At 39.1% G+C, this 19,554-nt stretch overlaps 1 protein-coding gene across 2 annotated transcripts in view; it reads right to left on the bottom strand.

Annotated features, from left to right (window-relative positions):
- Positions 1 to 6,327, bottom strand: part of SHLD1 (shieldin complex subunit 1) — a 64,765-nt gene extending 58,438 nt beyond the window's left edge. The window contains exon 1 of one of the 2 annotated variants that reach the window (XM_081033797.1): positions 6,278 to 6,327. In XM_081033797.1, coding sequence (XP_080889923.1) covers positions 6,278 to 6,324 — 47 coding nt within the window. In that variant the 5' untranslated portion in view covers positions 6,325 to 6,327. Of the gene's footprint in view, positions 1 to 1,557; positions 1,870 to 6,277 lie in introns of those variants that run through there. The other variant, XM_081033796.1, reaches the window with a different exon arrangement.
- Between the last annotated feature and the right edge of the window lie 13,227 nt (positions 6,328 to 19,554).

The raw sequence follows: 19,554 nt of genomic DNA, 5'->3' as shown, positions 1-19,554 counted from the left end.
GAGAGAGAGAGAGAGAGAAATATATAGATCTATAGCTAGAAAAACCAAATTTGGAAGGGTATATCCAAAATTAATTTCAGTGGTAATTAATTCAGTGGTTTAATTTCTGGGTAGTTTCCTCTGTGGTCTACTCAGACATGCATTCAGGCAATTATTTAACATGCCAGCCTGGTGCCAGGCCCTGGGGATACAAAAGTGAATGTGATAAACCCTTCCTTCAAGTTGCTCACAGCTTGGGGTGATCCAAACACAGAGATATACCAGGTTAACACAATGGCAAAACAGAGCAAAACCCAGAAAGGGGCAGCAGGCTTTCTGGAGGAGGTTATCCCCAAGCATGGGGCAGGCTAGGCCATGGCCAGGGGACAGTGTGAATACCATGAGAACAAGTTTGGGCAACCACAAGTGGCATGGGGTGTCAGGAGTTTAAACTTAGCGTCAAGGAATGGTCACACTCTGGGTAACTGGGGAGGGTCAAACCCTGCGGTCTTGGCTGGGACCCTCTCCTTTTCCTGGCCATGTCTGGGAAGGACCAGCTTTCAAGGCCTGGCTGCTCACACACTCTCTAGCTGAGCTCCGAAGACCATGAAGCTGGCTTATTGAGTTTCATGTTTGGACATCTCTTGTTACAAATGAGGTGTTCCTGACCCGGTTCTATATTCACCCACAGGCTGGGTTTTTTAATGGGGGGCTCTTTGCAGTGCATCCAATCCTGCCCACCTTTCTGTAAAATAACTATGGGCCTGGGAGATCCTGGATCCTCTGCTACTCTCTGTTTCACAAACTGTTGTCATCAATAAATCTTATTATAGACAACACCACGTGTCATGCATTCCATCGGCCACCATGCGCCAGGCAGAGGACTTACACAGTCAGATCTGCAGATCTGACTGGTGGGTTTGCAGGATCTAAGCCCAGTGGCAGACAATTCCACAAGCAATGGGAATTGGTTCATCTGCAGTGATCCCGGCCAAAGAGGAAGAGTAAGTGAATGAGGGCAGGGCACTACCGGTCAAGAGCAGGGGGCATTGTAAGAACATATTTAGGAAGGAAAATCAGAGCAGAATTTAATAATTGAATGGATAACGAAGCTCAAGAGGAACTGAGAGGCAATAAGGAGTGGCAGCTTTGGTGGCTGGGTTGTATTATCAACTGAGTTAGAGAAGATGGAGAAGGAATGGGTTTGGGAGGAGGCTGTATTCCAAATAATAGAATACTATGCAGCTATTAAAATGACGTTCAGAACTTGAAAGATCTTAAAGCTGCATGTTTGAATGAAAAAAGCAATTTCAGAATAGCATGAACAGTATAATAACAAGAGTTGTTAACATTTATCGAGTGCTTGTTCTTAACCAAGCATTGTGCTAAGAACTTCATCTGCCACAGCCCTGTGAAGCAGGTAATCTTATCATTCCCCTTATTTATAGTCAGTCAGACCCAAACACAGAGAGAAGCAGGTAACTTGCCCAAGGAAACCCATCTAGAAAGTACCAAGCTAGGATGACCCGATCCAAGACCTCCCAGCCTCCTACGTCTGCGCAGTCTCTATGCTGTGACCTGATCAGGCAAAGCCAGGAGGTAGATGAAAACAAATCAACAGGGAGGCCTGGCAAGATCCTTCTTGTTTGAGGACACCCGGTCACATGCTGTTTTGAACATTCGGGTGGGCAGAGAGTGAGCCAAGACATCAGCTGATTGCTTCTGAAAGGAGTGGAGTGATCGGAGTTCCCAAAGAAGCAAGAACATCCTGTCTTTTCACATGTGCTATATTAGCCAACCAAGCCTGAAGTTTCAGCAAACACCTCTGCTGCAGGCATTGGTGACTCCTCCTTCTCCCCTCATGTTACCAAACACTGCTCTGGAGGCTTCTGGAAGGGAACAAACAGGTCAATGAATAACATGGCATGCACTACAAAGGTACCTTGACACCAACCATCAACCCAAAGTGTCATTAGGGATATGAAACAAAAGGAATCCTTTTTGAAAACAAATAGCATGTTGATGTGATAACTATCTTTTCTTTTAGAACCACTTATATTAAATGTCAAATACATTCCAAAGTAGGCATTTTAACAAAAAAAGGGGGGACAAAAAGCCTACTGACAGGCAGACTCCTTTTTATTATAAAATAAGTATCTGTGCAGGTAAAACACATTATTTGGGACTCAGTGAATTTGTACAGGAGAAAGCAAGTAATAGGGACAAACAAGACCCTTCTTATGGTTTGAAACCACCTACGCTGCAAATAGAATATAATGATTGTCTTTTGCTCCCAAATTTTTGACATGTGGTTCAACTTCCTTCTCCAGAAGTGTATAGTTTCCTCTCTTAAAAGTGCTTTAAATATAAAATCTATTCTTTTCCAGTACTGGAGAGAAGAAGATACCTGGGATTATAGACACAAGAAGTCTCTTAGTACATAAAAACCTGCTCACCATGAAAAGGCAGCCATTTTCCATTACTCTACAGATTCTTATACAAGTCAACCAGGGTCCAAGTAAAAGTGATTTAACATCATTTATTTTTTTCAATTAGGGTTCTTCTCTCCCAGTATTTTACATGAAATTTTTCAAGCACAAAGTAGAAAGAATTATCCAACGAACATCCACATACCTACTGCCCAGATTTCACAATTAACATTTCACTATGGTTTTCCTTATTATGTAACTATCCCTCTAACCAACTCTATTCATCCATCAATTTATTTTTTTTACACATATTTTTTTTACACATATTTCCACTTAAATTGCAATATAATAAAAGCTTCTGAGTTGGTGTGTGGTATAATCAATTTGCATTTTCAAACTTTGTTAGCTGAGTGAAGCAGGGAACACAGTTGGGAAACTCTGCAGAAATGTCCAGACATGTGCAGGGTCTCTGAAGTTGGAGAGACTCAGGGCTGAACCTGTGCTGTCAGTTTTCAGCTGTGTCACCTAACCTAAGTGGCCAAGTCACTTAACCTGTTTCCTCATCTATAAAAATGACTTGATGACTATGCTTGCTTACCTTATAGGGCTGTTGTAAGAATTATATTAAATTAATGCGTGTAAAATACTTATTATAGTATGCGTGCTCTGATGGCTAACTCCAATAAATGAAAAAGTAATAATTAGAAAAACAAATTACAGGCTTCTATCTTCCCAGCCTAACTCCAGTCCTTTTGCCCCTCTATTTCCCATCCAATAGCCATCTTGCTTCTTTCATCATTATTCAGTATCTTCTATGGTCCATAATCTGGTTAATACTCTAAACGTCCTTTCCCTGCCCATTCCATCTTTTCATCAAACCCTTTTGGCAAAACCCCAGCCCAGATGAACTCAACTATCTACCCAGCCTCAGTGTGCTGGTCATAAGAGTCACTAAATAGGATGGAACTGGCTTGCTCGAAATGAATGAGCACCAATCTGGAATGGGCTATCTGGCCAAAGGAATCCTGAGATGTTTATCTCATAACCCTCCCTTTCCCCTCCTTGATTCTTTCATGTTTTCTCCAGTCTTCTTCAACTCAGATCCTCCCTATCACTCACACACCTTCCTCCTTTTTTCAACAGAATGTCTCACTTCTTAGTTGACAAATGGAAGCCAGCAGAAAGGAACTTCTTCAACTCCCTTATCAAACACAAGGTTCCCACATCTGCACACTGTGTCACCTCTCTTCCCCTCTCCTTACAACAGGTTGCTGTCCCTCCTGTGGCAAAGGCCAACTCCTCTACCTGGGCCTTAGATTCCACTCTCTGGACCTGTCCATAAGCCTTCAATGATGACAATCCCTTCTCTTGCTTCTGTTCCACTGAATCTTCACTTATATTTTTCAACATGCCCAAATGGCTCCCATTTTTACCAAAACCTGGTGCATAAGGGAATGTCCCTATTCTTTGGAAATGCCTTTCAAATATATATTGGTACGCAGACATGATGTCTGCAACATACTCTCAAACGGTTCTAAAAAAGTGTGTGTGTGCGCGCGCACACACACACACATAAACAAAGAGGGGAAAACATTGAGCTAAGCCTCAAAAAAGTCCAGTTGGAGATGGAGGATGAGCTGCCGAGCTCATGTATTTCTATACATTTGCAATAAACAACCACACTGAAATTAAAAGAACATAATTCCATTGACAATAGCATCAAAAAATAAAGTATTTAAGAATATATTTAATTAAAAAATATGTAAGGCATGTACACTGAAAACTACAAAATAAATGTTGAAAGAAACTGGCGATCTAAATGAATGGAAAGACATACTATGTTCATGGAATGGAAGACTTAATATTTTATGATGGAAATATTGCCCAAATTGATCTACAGATCAATGCAATTCTTATTAAAATCTCAGTTGGCTTTCTTCTTTTTCGCAGACATTTGACAAAACTTTCAAAACTTCATATGGAAACGCCAGAGACCTATAATAGCCAAAACACTCTTGAAAAAGAACAAAGTTGAAAGACTCATACTTTCTAATTTTAAAACTTACTGCAAAGCCACAGTAATCAAAACTGTGTACTACTGGCAAAAGGTGGACATATGAATCAATGGACTAGAACTGAGTCCAGATGTAAAATTTTACTTTTATCGTCAATAGATTTTCTTTTTTTTAATGAAGTATAGTTGATATACAATATTATATTAGTTTCAGGTGTACAACATAGTGATTCAGTATTTATATACCTTATGAAATAATCACAATAAATCTAGTAACCATCTGTTACCATAGAGTTATTACCATATTATTGACTATATCCCCTATGCTTTCCTTACATTACATCCCTGTGACATATTTATTTTATAACTTATTTTATAACTGAAAGTTTGTATCTCTTAATCCTCTTCACCTATGCTTCCCATCCTCCCACTCCTCTCCCCTTTGGCAACCATCAGTTTGTTCTCTGTATCTATGAGTATGTTTCTGTTTTGTTTTGTTTTTCAGATTCCACATATAAGTGAAATCATATGGCACTTGTCTTTCTCTGACTTATTTCACTTAGCATAATACCCTCTAGGTCCATCCAAATGGCAAAATTTTGTTCTTTTTTATGGCTGAGTAATATTCCATTATATATATAACATGTTCTTTATCCATTCACCTATCAATGGACATTTAGGTTGCTTTCATATCTTGGCAATTATAAATAATGCTACAATGAACATAAGGTATATCTTTTCAAATTAATGTTTTCATTTTCTTCAGATAAATATCCAGAAGTACAATTGCTGGATTATATGGTACTTCTTTTTTTAATTTTTACAGAACCTCCATACTGTTTTCCACAGTGGCTACACTATTTTAAACTCCCACCAACAGTGTATGAGGGTTCCCTTTTCTCCACATCTTCACCAACCCTTGTTATTTATTGTCTTTTTGATAATAGCCATACTGACAGACATGAGATGATATCTTGGTTAGTGATGTTGAGCATCTTTTCATGTGTCTGTTGGCCATCTGTATTGTATGTCTTCTGTGGAAAAATGTCTTCATCAATTGATTTTCCACAGGATGCCAAGACAATTCTATGGGGAAAAGACTGGCTTTTCAACACTGAGATAACTAGACATCCACATACAAAAAAGTAAAATGAGGCAGGCACTTTGGAAAACAGTTTGGCAGTGTCCAAATGTTGGTCAGAGTTACACTTTGGGCAATTCCACTCTTACATATATGCTCAAGAAATAAAAACATGTTCACACAAACTTTACACAAATGTTTATAGCAGTTTTATTCATAATAGACAGAAAGTGAAAGCAATTCAAATGTCCATCAACTAATAAATCAATGGATAGAATGTGGTATATGCAGACATGGAATATTTTTCAGCAATAAAGGAATGAAGTTCTGATACATGCTACAAGGACAAATTTTGAAAACATTATAGTTAATGAATGAAACTAGTGTTAAACAAGACAACAGGCCCAAAATTGGGTCGCTATGCTAAGCCCTATGTCCTTAAACCTTTAAAATGACAAATTTTATTGTTTGTGAATCATATCCCAACAAATCTGTTTTAAAAAAGAAAAAGAACCTAAGCTCATCCAGACACGATGCTGCAAATTTTCAAGATTCTACAAAGACAAGGCTGTTGAGGCTGCAGAGGCCGCATGTTGGAGTGGAGGAGGGGGTGGATGGGCAGGAAATTGGAAGTGTGCCAGGGAAGCGGCCATAACTTCCCAATTGTGAGAGCAGGATCTTAAATGTTGAGAACACCCCTTCCCAGCTCCCAGTCCCAAAGCACTCGTAAGTGACAGAGACAACCCGCCCCAGAAAGTGGCCAGTTACACTCACCGCCCGGCAACAGCAGCACACCGGAATCCAGGAAGTGGAGGCGCCATATTTGTTATGGGAAAAGAGAAGTTTGAAAGGAAGTCACTGGAACCATCTTTGCTGAGGGCAAGCAAGGGCAATAGAAGGTAGCTGTGGCCATCTTGGCTGAGGGCATTCGCCCAGCCAATAAAGCTTTCCGCAGGCACATGGCTAGTTTGGGCAATTTCCAGAGAAGACTATTGATAACATCTGCTTGGTGGACTCTAAAGGGAACAGAAAACTATTTAAAATTTTTAGAAAGTGAATGTCTACATTAAAAAAACAAAAACATAAAAAGTAGAGAGAAATTAACAAACAGAATGAAAATATTTTAATATGTTGCATGCAGGTAGCTGGACACAACTGCCAGAACTGAAAGACCACACCGAAGGGACTGAGGCGTATTGTCCCATTTCACCAACTTCTTGAAAGAGTGTTGTACACTCACAGCTTGGGAAAGGACCTTTCACACCTACCTTGGGAAAGGACCTATAAATTAAGCGTCCTGCATTTCAGGCGAATATTTTTAAATAACAAAAGCGGAGGTTTTGCCAATCACATGTCAGATACTGTGAGTTTAAGACACTCTGGGAGAGGTCCAGACCTTCTGAAGACAAATTTAAAGATACAATGAGAAGTAAAACTAACTTTCCTTAACTTTCAAACAGACTTAACACAGCAACTGCAAATTTCATTTTATTTGTGCTGTGAACAAAAAAAGGGCCATATATTAAATGTGACAAGCTCGGGTGGGGGATGGCACATGAAAAGCCTTACAAACTCAGTGACTGAAAGAAACTACACAGGATGTCGGATCATAAATTCCTAACTGGGCAGACCATGGCGGAGAGTCACGTTCCAGGCCTACAGTTTCCTTAGCAAAAGTCAATCTTTAAGTGAGCTCTGTCCATTGTACTTACTCATCTAGACTAACATACCTTTAAAAGGTCAGCATAATTTTCTTTTCTAGACCCCTCGGAGGCACAGCTTCTGGCACCAGAGCCCATGACCATGAAACTCCTCATTTTTTCTTATTCCCTGGATACCATCACTATGTGCTGTAAATGTTAATTATTATGTTTTGCTCATCATTGTAAAAGAAGTATGTGTCTCTCCGTTTTGCTTTTTATTCAATCCTAGAGATTTCTGAGCTTTACTTCCTCCTGCCCCCTTAAACTACCACTAATGGATTTCATGGAACTCTCTTTATCTCTTCTCCTTTGAGTCTAATGTATAAAATAAGCTTCAAAACTGCCATGATCTGGAGCATTTTCTCAATCCATTGAGAATTTGCTTCTGAGCATGTCATCAAAATTTTGGCTCAAATAAACTTTTATAAAGGCTGGACATTTTTTTGTTACCAATGCACTAGCAATCAAAGTGTATAATTTTTTTTTTTATTGCTGTTTTGCTGGCATGGTACAGTCACTTTTTTTTCCCAAGGATTTTTATTGGGGCAGGGGAACAGGACTTTATTGGGGACAGTGTGTGCTTCCAGGCCTTTTTTTCCAAGTCAAGCTGTTGTCCTTTCAATCTTAGTTGTGGAGGGTGCCGTTCAGCTTCAAGTTGTTGTCCTTTCAATCTTAGTTATGGAGGGCGCAGCTCAGCTCCAGGTCCAGTTGCCATTTTCTAGTTGCAGGGGGCACAGCCCACCATCCCTTGCAGAGTCGAACCGGCAACCTTGTGGTTGAGAGGATGCGCTCCAACCAACTGAGCCATTCGGGAGGCAGCTCAGCTCAAGGTGCCGTGTTCAATCTTAGTTGCAGGGGGCGAAGCCCACCATCCCTTGCGGGAGTCAAGGAATCAAACCGGCAACCTTGTGGTTGAGAGCCCACTGGCCCATGTGGGAATCGAACTAGCAGTCTTCAGAGTTAGGAGCATGGAGTTCCAACCACCTGAGCCACCGGGCCAGCCCCAAAGTGTGTAATTTTGATTTTCACTTTTTACTATGTAACATATCATAAAAAACACTCTTCCAAAGTAACATAATGGGTTGTGCTTAGAAAAAGTCTAGAATGACATTGTTACTTTCCTGTTTCAGAAAATGACAAACTCAAATATAATTGAATGAAATTAGTAATCTGTATTGTTATGCAGCCATTAAAAATGGTAAAAGATGTAACAAAAGAAAATCCTGGATCATGCATTTCAAATGAGTTTTCATGTCCTTTAGACTTCTTTAATCTCTGTTTCTTAGTATCTTCTTTGTATTTCTCAACATTGGCATTTTTGAAAAGTACAGGTCAGTTATTTTGTAGAATGTCCCTCTATGTGAGTATGTCTGATGCCTCCACATGATTCTCAATGGTGTTGAATATTATTGAGCACTCCCTCCCTCTGGAAAGCTCTTGTCCCTGGGTTTCCCTGATACCACCTTCTTCTAATTTTTTCTTACCTGTCTCAAAAGTATATCTAAATCTCCTTCACAAGCTCTTCTTTCTCTTCAATGTCTCAGAGTCCTCCTATCTTGAATCTTCTCTTCTGCCTTTTATGCAGATGGTTCCCAAACCTCTAAGCCTAGTTTCCTTTCAGATTCAACTCAACGTATCCTCCAGCCACCTTTAATTCAACCCTCTCCCACCTTCTAATCAACCTGCTCCTACCTCAGTGTCTCCTGTCTCAATAAGTTGGCTCATTTAGTTGCCAAAGCCAGAAAATGTTTCTCTTCCTTTGTCACCATGTAGCATATCTATCAATAATCAAATTCTCTCCTGCTGTTTTTTTTCTCTTAAAGATCTATTGATTTATCTCTTAATTCTTTCCATCCTCACTGCAACTTTCTGAGTCCAGCCCATCATTATCTGGCACCTGGATGATGACAGCTTACCAAGTCCCCTGCATCCAGAATGTCTTAACCAAGTCCCCTGCATCCAACTTTTTTAAATGAAGATTGAGCACACAACTCCCTTGCCTTTGGGCTAATGCTCAAACTTCTTAACCAAACTTAAAATACCCCCACCCCTATCTCCTATCACTATCCTCTAGCCCTCTACCTATACACTATTTTACTTTCCTTAGAGACTCCATGCTTGCTTTCTCTTGCCTCTGAGCTTTTTACCTAAACAATTTTCTCCCTTGGGAACACTCTTCTTTCCTGTTCTTTGGTCACTCTCATTCTTATTAAGATCTCAACTTTAGGGACTTCTTCCAGGGAACTTTCTCTGACTTGTCAAAAAGAGTTAGTTGTCCCTCCCTCCTAGGAGTGCTCACATTCCTTCATTTACCCAAGTATCCTAATTCCTTTGCCCTTTCTGTTTCTCCCACTAGACTGTAAGTGCCTTGAGGACAAGCACCATATCTATTTCAAACTGGTAGTCAGAACCCAGCCCAGTAAAGAACATGTAAATGCTCAAAAAATGCTGTTATATGCATGAATGGATAAGTCTTTTCCCAGGTTTCCTCCATTCCCCACTCCATCTACACTCTCTAAGATGTCTCAAAAACCTGACTTCTGCCTGACTTATCAGAAACAACCATTGGAGTCTTTTGCCATTGTCACCCTTTCCTTGAAAACCAAGGCTGTTTGCTTATAAACTAATTCTCATTTGTTCCCCTGTGGCCTTTTTATAAGGTTTATCTTTCTGATGGGCTTCCTGGAACAAATTTCTGAAATCTGGAGTAACTTCTTTGCCATATAGCATGCCTCTGACCATCTTTCTTACCACTTTCAATTGGTCAGTACACCAGAAGTGAAAAGTAACTGAAGTCATTATCAAAACCAAAGAGTTAATAATTGGGACCTTAAATCTACAGAGCCCACAAAACAAAGAATTTGTTGTGTTTCAAAAGTGAAGTGTAAATTATTTTGAATCTCCTACTGTTTTGCCATTGATTATATAATGACTGTATAAATTGTATTATGTCACCATTTTATGAAACTCTTCTATTTCATGGTTGGTTTTTCTACCATCTGCTAAGCCAACTACGTCAGCCAATTTCTTTCAGCAGAAAGAAGTCACTTGAGGTGAAAGACCAAAATAGCACTTTTAAACTGGGGTGATGTTTGCAATCACCTTATCTCTCTTATCATTCTAAACTTTGATCTAATTGTTCTCCCATCTGGGGATTTAGCTTTAAGAAAGAAGAAAGAAAAATTTACAAAAAGTCAAGGGTTCAGTAACTGACAAGTCTCAAGATATCTTATTGCTTTTCATTCATGCAATGTTCTAAAACCAAGGGGAAAATATCAGATAAATTGGAAGCTCCCTCACTGGACAGAAGATCCATGAAGGTGGAGGTGTGGGTTTTATTTGCCAATGAATACCTAGCATCAAAACAGTAGCTCACTCAATAACTTCTAGTATATTATTAACATAAAAAATGTCTAAACCTGTAGAGAAATTTTTTAAAAGTTTATTTGAGCTAAACTGCTGATATGCCAGGAAATAAGATCTCAGAGTCTCTGGAGGAGGATAATTTTTTTCAGTTTCTTTTATACATTTGGAATTAAGGAGGGAACATAAGAAAGATTACATAAAGGTGGGAGAAAGCAAGGTGGGGATTGGATTACAAGATAGTTCTCCTGAGGATGGTTGTACTTCAGAGAGGTCAGAAAAAGCGTCATTTCAAAGGTGTGTTAGTCTATGTATATAAACAATGGACAGGGCTTGCTTAAGGTGAAGATAAACCTTTTATAGGCCAGGGACGTGACTACTCACCATGACCTGCCCAGTTAGGAATTTATGGTCAGATCACCATGTGAGGTTACCTTTTGTTAGATTTATCACAGAGTCCTCTTTTCATCCACAACATTTATTATGAACATAAACTTGGACCTTAAGATCTGAAATCAATACTAGCACAATGGTAAGCAAATGTTGAAGACCTTAAGAATACTGCTTGATGGACTTTCCATGATACTAGGGAGAATCATTCATTTCCTGCAACTCGAGCCTGTTTTCATGATGCTACAGACAGATATGTCTGACCTGTGGCCAAGAGTCACCCTGGATTTTTTATACTCAATGGTGGAGCAACAAGCACCCTGAATGTGGAGTTAAGAGACAATTTCAATTTTAGCTCTCTTACTAACCAATTTTATGACTGTAGCCATTTAACCTCTGTGACCCTTATTTTTCTCATCTGAAAATGCGAACAATAAATGCTTCCAGGACTACCAAAACAAACAAACAAACAAACAAACAAACAAAAAACTGCTTGATGGAGTAATTGACAGACTGATGGCCAGCAATTCTAAATTCACCTTCCTCACAAATTAATGAGGTGAATGCCAGATATAATGAAAATATTGCATGTCAACAGCAAACACATGCAACTTGAAGATGCTTTAGCTAAAGAAACTGATAATGCTTCTGAATACTAAAAAATAATTTAATTATTACACATTTATTGGAATGTGATATCTCAGCTCTTATGGGAATTACCACAAAGCTTAGAAATCAGCATGTACAATATGGCAATGAAGTTTTTATATGCTTCTACTCTGCCTACTTCTAAGAACTTAAATCAACAATAATCATTTGGTTTCCGCGGGTCAGTTATTATCTCATAGTTTCTGTGGATCGGTTATTAGGTAGTGGCTTGGCTAGACAGTTCTGGCTCAGTCTCTTTCATTAGGAGACGGACTGATATCAGCTGAGGCTACAATCCTCTGAGGACAACTTTCAGTCTTTACTTTCAAGGTGGCTCACTCATGGCTAGCAAGTTTGTGTTGCCTTGGGTGGGAGGCTTTAATTCCTCTCCATATTGACCTCTCCATAGGGCTATGTAGATGTTCTCTCAGCAAGGTGCCTAGATTCCTTAGAGCAAGGGTGGCAAACTTTTCTATAAAGGACCAAATAGTAAACATTTTAAGCCTTATGGGCCACCTCCAGTCTCTGTCACATATTCTTCTTTTTCTTTTTTTAAACCATATTTTTAAAATATAAAAACTGATCTTATCTTACAGGTCATACAAAAAGTGTCTGTGAGCTAGATTTTGCCCATGAGCCCTCATTTGCCATTCTCTGTCCTACAGTAAGCAATCCCAGAGACCAAGATGGAAGCTGCCATATCTAGCCTGAGACATCACACACTGTCCCTTCCACGGTATTCTATTGGGCACTTAGGGCTTGGTTTATTGTGGTAGAGGACTACACAGGATTTGAAGACTATGCCTAAGGCAAGGATCATCCTAGGCCACCTGAGGTTGACTGCTACATGGTGCCTTTGAAAATAATAGTAACGTCCAAGGAGCATCCCAATTGGTTAACATGACAGACCACAAAGAGAATTGTCCTTGCCATGAAATATTCTGCTCCCAATTGCTTGGTGTTCTTCTAAAGTTTTCCCTGAAAAGGTCTAGGAAATAGTAAAGAATATAAATAACTAAATTGTGAGTGAAGACTATCTTTTTTATTTTCAAAACCCCACAACTCCTAACAAAATTATTTTGAAACAGTAGGCATTAAATAAACATCATATATATATATATATATATATATATATATATATATATATATATGTCTTTTTTCACGTATGTAACATCACATATACATATATACATACATACATATATATATACATATAAATATGTATATATAATAGCCCTTCTTTTTCTCAATTGATCCATCCAATTATTTGGCACTCTGTAAGTCAAATATTAAAAATTATTTAATTATCTATTTTTCAGCCAGTGTACTGACTTAATGTAGACACGGTATGTGTTATCTGAGGAAAAAAGTGTAGAAAGAAATTAGTAATAGGATATTCATAGAAATACCTTACTGTTAAAAATTTAACAATCACTTTTTTTCTTTCAAATATCCACTTGTCTTTTTGACAAATACCTTTGTGTGATGTTCTCAGAGATAGTGTCTCAAGTATACATAACACTTAAAGGAATTTGCCAAAAACTACTTGCTTCTGCTAACTTTATCAGCAGCTTTTGAGTATCCAAATGATTTTGTTGTCATTATCTTTGACAATGACCTTCTAAAATAAGGAGATAAGGTAAAGCCATTTTCTTACACTCCATGCTGGTTAAACCATAGGTTTAACATGAAGCATCAAATTAATGACCTCCCCTCTACACCCACCATGACCTATAGGAAGTCTGTGAGATGCAATGAAGAGACCTGTGCAAGTTGTGAGGTGTCTTCATGCCTGCATTTCTCTTCATAAGCTGAAGGTAACACTTCCCATAACACCTAAAAGGGTTTCCATCATTTGAACTCCTCTAGTAAAAAGCACAATACACTTACAATAATGGATCACAAAGTTTAATGTACGTTCCAAAATTTCTCTTGAGTTGCACAAGTCTTCATTTTCTGATCCTGGGAGGTGTATTTCTAAATGCTAGTGATTGGGAAGGTCTCTCTAAGCATTATATAAAACCCAGTCGATGTAAGGAAGAGTGAGGATTTGACTACATACAAGTGTGAAAGCCACCCTAAACACATACTGGAGCCACATACAAATCAGACAAGGAGTTAATATCCATATTATGTAAAGAGGCGGCTCCAAGAGAACTTGCTCTGGAAGCATGTCCATGATCGGTTGTCAGATGGGACAAGGCAAAGTTCTGAGACAGTTTCATGAATGTGCATAAAAAAATTGGATAGACCGGTGACTTCATAGGAATGGTCGCAGTGGGGCACACTTTTTGAGTTCTCCTCCGGATCTTATCACAAACGGGACATCTATAACCCATCAAAGGACTCTCTGCTCATCACTCAGAACAGCTAAGAGACTGGTGCAAGGATTACCTGAAGGTAGGCAAATTGGGAGAGCAGGGGAAGAGGGAAGGGAGCGGAGTGAAGACGTGGCCGTATCCGCAGCTGCAGAGACGCAGGGGATCCCAGGACAGAACAAAGAACACAAAAGCCAGGAGGTGAGCTCTTTCCCTGCACCCCACAGATGATCTCTCCTGCCGAGGGGGCAGCATGTCCAGCATTTGAGGCAATAACCTCAGCTGAGACCTCCAGTTGGGCACTAGGCTGGACAAAGGACACAAACTCCATACCTGGTCCCCCCCCCCCCCCCGGCTCTTCCAATCCTACCACCGCCATTCCAGAGACTTAAACTGGCCTCTGAACTGAGGAGTAGTGTCAGATTACAGAGGAGCCTTAGTGCTCAGGCTCTGGGAAGACTGGCATGCAGTTCTGACCCAGGGAATAGGGTGGGAAGAATGTGATTTTTTTGCTGGGCTAGGAGAGAAGAAACTCCTCCACCTCCAGCCACCACCTTTTCTGGCCTGCGGGAAGAGTGTGACATGGCTGTGCTGGGAGAGAGAAGACCCCTCCATCCCCAGCCCCCACCCTTTCTGGCCTGCCTAGGGCAGGGCAACTACAACTGCAGAGGCACTTCCAGGGATCAGCAGTAAGCGGCAGATGCAGCTCTGGGCTTTCAGCAGCTCAGAAATCTCCCACCCGCCACACACACAAAAGAAGTGCCCTAAGACTCAGGAGAACTGGACACAGGGCTGGTGGTGCTACTCTCAGTGCACATATGTGCAGGCAAGTATAGAAACTGCACTGACTTTGTAGAAACTACCATCCAGACTCCTCAGCCCCACGCATCTGAATCTGCAGTCCCAACGTCACTCTGAGCACCAGGTGACCGGCTCTACCTGCGCAATACACAGAGGACTCTTTGGTACACAGCAGAGGACAACCTGAAGATTACTTGGTGGGCTTAAGCCAAGACTGGCGCTGCTTTTTTTGTTTTGTTTTGTCTTTATATCTTTGATATATTTCCCTGTGTTGAGTGTGGGTTATCAGTTGTTTTTACATGTGAATGTATTTGATTTTTTCTTCGTTGTTGTTGTTGTTCTTGGTGATTTGCTTTGTTCTGAAATTGCCCTACCAGGACCCAGCTTAAGAGGCACAAGATTCAAAACACCCAGAGGCCAGCTCCAGACCAAATCAGAGTACTACCGGGTTTGACCTACAAGTGACACACCCAGAGGGAATTCCCTACAGGCAGAAGAGCCCATAGAGGTCAAACCACATTTAAGTGGTCAACCCTCACACAACAGAACACTCTGCGGTGGGCAGAGCCAAGTCTCACAACTAGTCAGCCTAGGAGTTAACCTCACCTACTCACAAGCGAAAAGCAATTAAAGATTTTTAACAGGACAATATACACAATACAAAAGTCACCTTTGGAGCACATGCAGAGGAGAAAAACGAAGTAGTGCAAGTCAAATATGAAGGACACATACTACATAAGATAACCCAGCAAGAACTAAGAACTCTGGGGGATCCACCTAATACATCGAAGCAAACACAGAGAGTCAGCCAGAATGGGAAAACAAAGAAACATGTCCCAAACAAAAGAACAGAAGAAACCTCCAGAAATGGAACCAAATGAAACAGAGGTAACCAACCTATCAGAGACAGAGTTCAGAACACTGATGATAAGAATGTTTAAGGAGCTTAGAGACTACATAAAGAAGGATAGAGAAATCATAATGAACAACCAGTTAGAAATAAAGAACACAATTACTGAAATAAAGAACTCATTTGAAAAAATTAACAGCAGGTTAGATGAAGCAGAGGATCTAATCAGCAACTTAGAAGACAAATTAGCAGAGATCACCCAAACGGAACAACAGAAAGAAAAAAGAATAAAAAACAATGAAGATGGTTTAAGAGACCTCTGAAATAACCTCAAGTGCAACAACATGCACATCATAGGAATACCAAAAGGTGAAGAGAGGAAGCAAGGGATTGAGAACATATTTGAAGTAATAATGTCCAAAAACTTCCCTAACCTGATGAAGGAAACCAACATACAAGCCCAGGAAGTGCAGAGAATTCCAACCAGGATAAACCCAAACAGGTCCACACCCAGACACATTATAGTTAAAATGGCAAAGGTTAAAGACAAAGAGAGAATCCTAAAAGCAGCAAGAGAAAGACAGAGGGTTACATACAAGGGAACTCCCATAAGACTATCAAATGACTTTTCTACAGAAACATTGAAGGGCAGGAGGGAGTGGCAGGAGATACTCAAAGTGATGGAAAACAAAGGCCTACAACCTAGATTGCTTTATCCAACAAGGCTATCATTTAAAGTTGGTGGAGAGATAAAGAGCTTCCCAGAAAATAATAAGCTAAAGGAATTTATTACCGCCAAGCCAGCATTGCAAGAAATACTAAAAGGACTTCTGTAAATAAAAGAAAGATGAAAACAACTTAACTACAAATTTAAAAATGGCAATAACTATGTACATATCAATAATCACTTTAAATGTAAACGGATTAAATGCTCCAATCAAGAGACATATGGTGGCTGAGTGGATAAGAAAGCAAGACCCTTGTATATGCTGTATACAAGAGACTCACCTCAGATCAAAAGACACACACAGGCTGAAAGTGAAGGATTGGAGTAAGGTATTTCATGCAAATGAAATGAGAAAAAAGCTGGAGTTGCAATACTTATATCTGACAAAATAGACGTTAAAAGAAGAACGTATTAAAAGACAAAGATGGGCACTATATAATTATAAAGGGATTGATCCGACAAGAGGACATAACCCTAGTAAACATCTATGCACCCAACGTAGGAGCACCTAAATATATAAAACAGATATTGACTGACATAAAGATGGATATCAACAGTAACACTATCGTAGTAGGGGACTTCAACACAACTCTGACAACAAGGGACAGGTCTTCCAGACAGAAAATCAATATGGACACAACAGCCTTAAATGACACATTGGACCACTTGGATTTAATCAATATTTTCAGAGCATTTCACCCCAAAGCTGCAGAATACACGTTCTTCTCAAGTGCATATGGAACATTTTTCAAGATAGACCATATGTTAGGCCACGAAACAAGTCTTGATAAATTTAAGAAAATTGAAATAATACCAATTGTCTTCTCTGACCACAGTGCTATGAAATTAGAAATGAACTACAGGAAAAAAACTGGAAGACACACCAATTCATGGAGGCTGAATAACATGTTACTAAATAATGAATGGGTCAAGCAGGAGATCAAGGAAGAAATAAAAAAAATACCTCAAGACAAAAAAAAACGAAAACACAATGCCCCAAAATCTATGGATGCCGTGAAAGCAATCCTAAGAGGGAAATTCATAGCATTGCAGGTCTACCTAAAGAAACAAGAAACATCACTAATCAACAGTTTATCTTCACACTTAAGGGATCTGGAAAAAGAACAGCAAAATAAGCCCAAAGGAAGTACAAGGAAGGAGATAATAAAGATCAGAGCAGAAATAAATGAAACAGAAACCAGAAAAATAATACAAAAGATCAATGAATCCAAGAGTTGGTTCTTAGAGAAGATAAACAAAATTGACAAACCTTTAGCCAGACTCATTTGAAAAAAGAGAAAGAGGACCCAAGTTAATAAAATCAGAAATAAAAGAGGAGAAGTGACAACAGACACCACAGAAATACAAAAAAATTTTAAGAAATTATTATGAGCAACTAACTATATGCCAACAAATTTGACAATCTGGAAGAAATGGACAATTTTCTAGAGGCGTACAACCTTCCAAGGCTAACTCAAGAAGAAACAGAAAGCCTGAACAGTCAGATTACCACCAGGGAAATTGAATCAGTAATCAACAATCTCCCAACAAACAAAAGCCCTGGACCAGATGGCTTTACAGGTGAATTTTACAAAACGTTCAAAAAAGAATTATCACCTATTCTCCTCAAGCTCTTTCAAAAAATCCAGAAGGGAGAAAGACTCCCAAACACTTTTTACAAAGCCACTATCACCCTGACCCCAAAATCAGACAAAGACACCACACAAAAAAACAAAAAAAAAACTACAGGCCGATATCTCTAATGAACATAGATGCAAAAATCCTCAACAAAATATTAGCAAACAGAATTCAGCAATACATTAAAAAGATCATGCACCATGATCAAGTGGGATTCATCCCTGGTATGCAAGGGTGGTTCAACATCCGCAAATCAACTGATGTGATACACCACATTAACAAAATGAAAAATAAAAATAACATGATCATATCAATAGATGCAGAAAAAGCATTTGATAAAATCCACCAGCCATTTATAATAAAAACCTTTAAGAAAGTGGGAATAGAGGGATCATATCTCAACATAATAAACCCACAGCTAACATCATACTTAATGGGGAAAAACTAAAACCATTCCCCTTAAGATCAGGAACAAAGCAAAGTTGCCCACTTTCTCCACTTCTATTCAACATAGTACTAGAAGTTCTAGCCACAGCAATCAGACAAGAAAAAGAAATAAAAGGCCTCCAAATCAGTAGGGAGGAAGTAAAATTGTCATTATATGCAGATGACATGATACTATGTATAGAGAACCCTAAAGACTCCACCAAGAAACTATTAGAGCTGATAGATGAATTTAGTAAAGTAGCAGGATACAAAATTAACATTCAGAAATAAAGTTGCATTTGTATATACCAAGGAGAAATTAAAAAAAAAACAACACCCATTTACAATTGCTTCAAAGACTATAAAATACCTGGGAATAAATTTAACCAAAGAAGCGAAAGATCTGAACTCAGAAAATTATAAGACACTGGAGAAAGAAATGAAAGAAGATACAAATAGATGGAAACACATACCATGTTCATGGATAGGAAGAATAAATATCGTTAAATGTCCATACTGCCTAAGGCAATATACATATTCAACGCAATTCCTATCAAACTACCAACGACGTTTTTCACAGAAATAGAACACATAATCCTAAAATTTATATGGGACCATAAAAGACCCAGGATAGCCTCAGCAATCTTGAGAAATAAGAACAAAGTGGGAGGTATAACAATACCTGACATCAAATTATACTACAAGGCTACAGTAATCAAAACAGCATGGTACTGGCATAAAAACAGACACATAGATCAATGGAACAGAATAGAGAGTCCAGAAATAAATCCATGCCTATATGGCCATTTACTCTACGACAATGGAAGCAAGAATGTACGGTGGGGTAAAGACAGTCTATTCAATAAATGGTGCTGGGAAACCTGGACAAACACATGCAGAAAAATGAAGCTGGACCACCTCCTTACATCATATACAAAAGTAAATTCAAAATGGCTCAAAGACTTAAATGTAAGATCTGAAACCATAAAATTTCTAGAAGAAAATATAGGAAGAAACTTCACAGACATTACCTGGAGTAAGATTTTTACTGATATATCTGCTTGCTCGAGGGAAGTAAGAGAAATAATAAACATGTGGGATTACATCAAACTAAAAAGTTTTTTCACAGCAAAGGAAACCATCAATAAAACAAAAAGGTATCCTACTGAATGGGAAAAGATATTTGC

The sequence above is a fragment of the Rhinolophus hipposideros genome, assembly GCF_964194185.1.
Source record: "Rhinolophus hipposideros genome assembly, chromosome: 22".
In the NCBI taxonomy this organism is placed as follows: Eukaryota; Metazoa; Chordata; class Mammalia; order Chiroptera; family Rhinolophidae; genus Rhinolophus; species Rhinolophus hipposideros.
The sequence above is the reverse complement of the archived record's forward strand: the minus strand, read 5'-3'. Positions and strand labels throughout refer to the sequence as shown.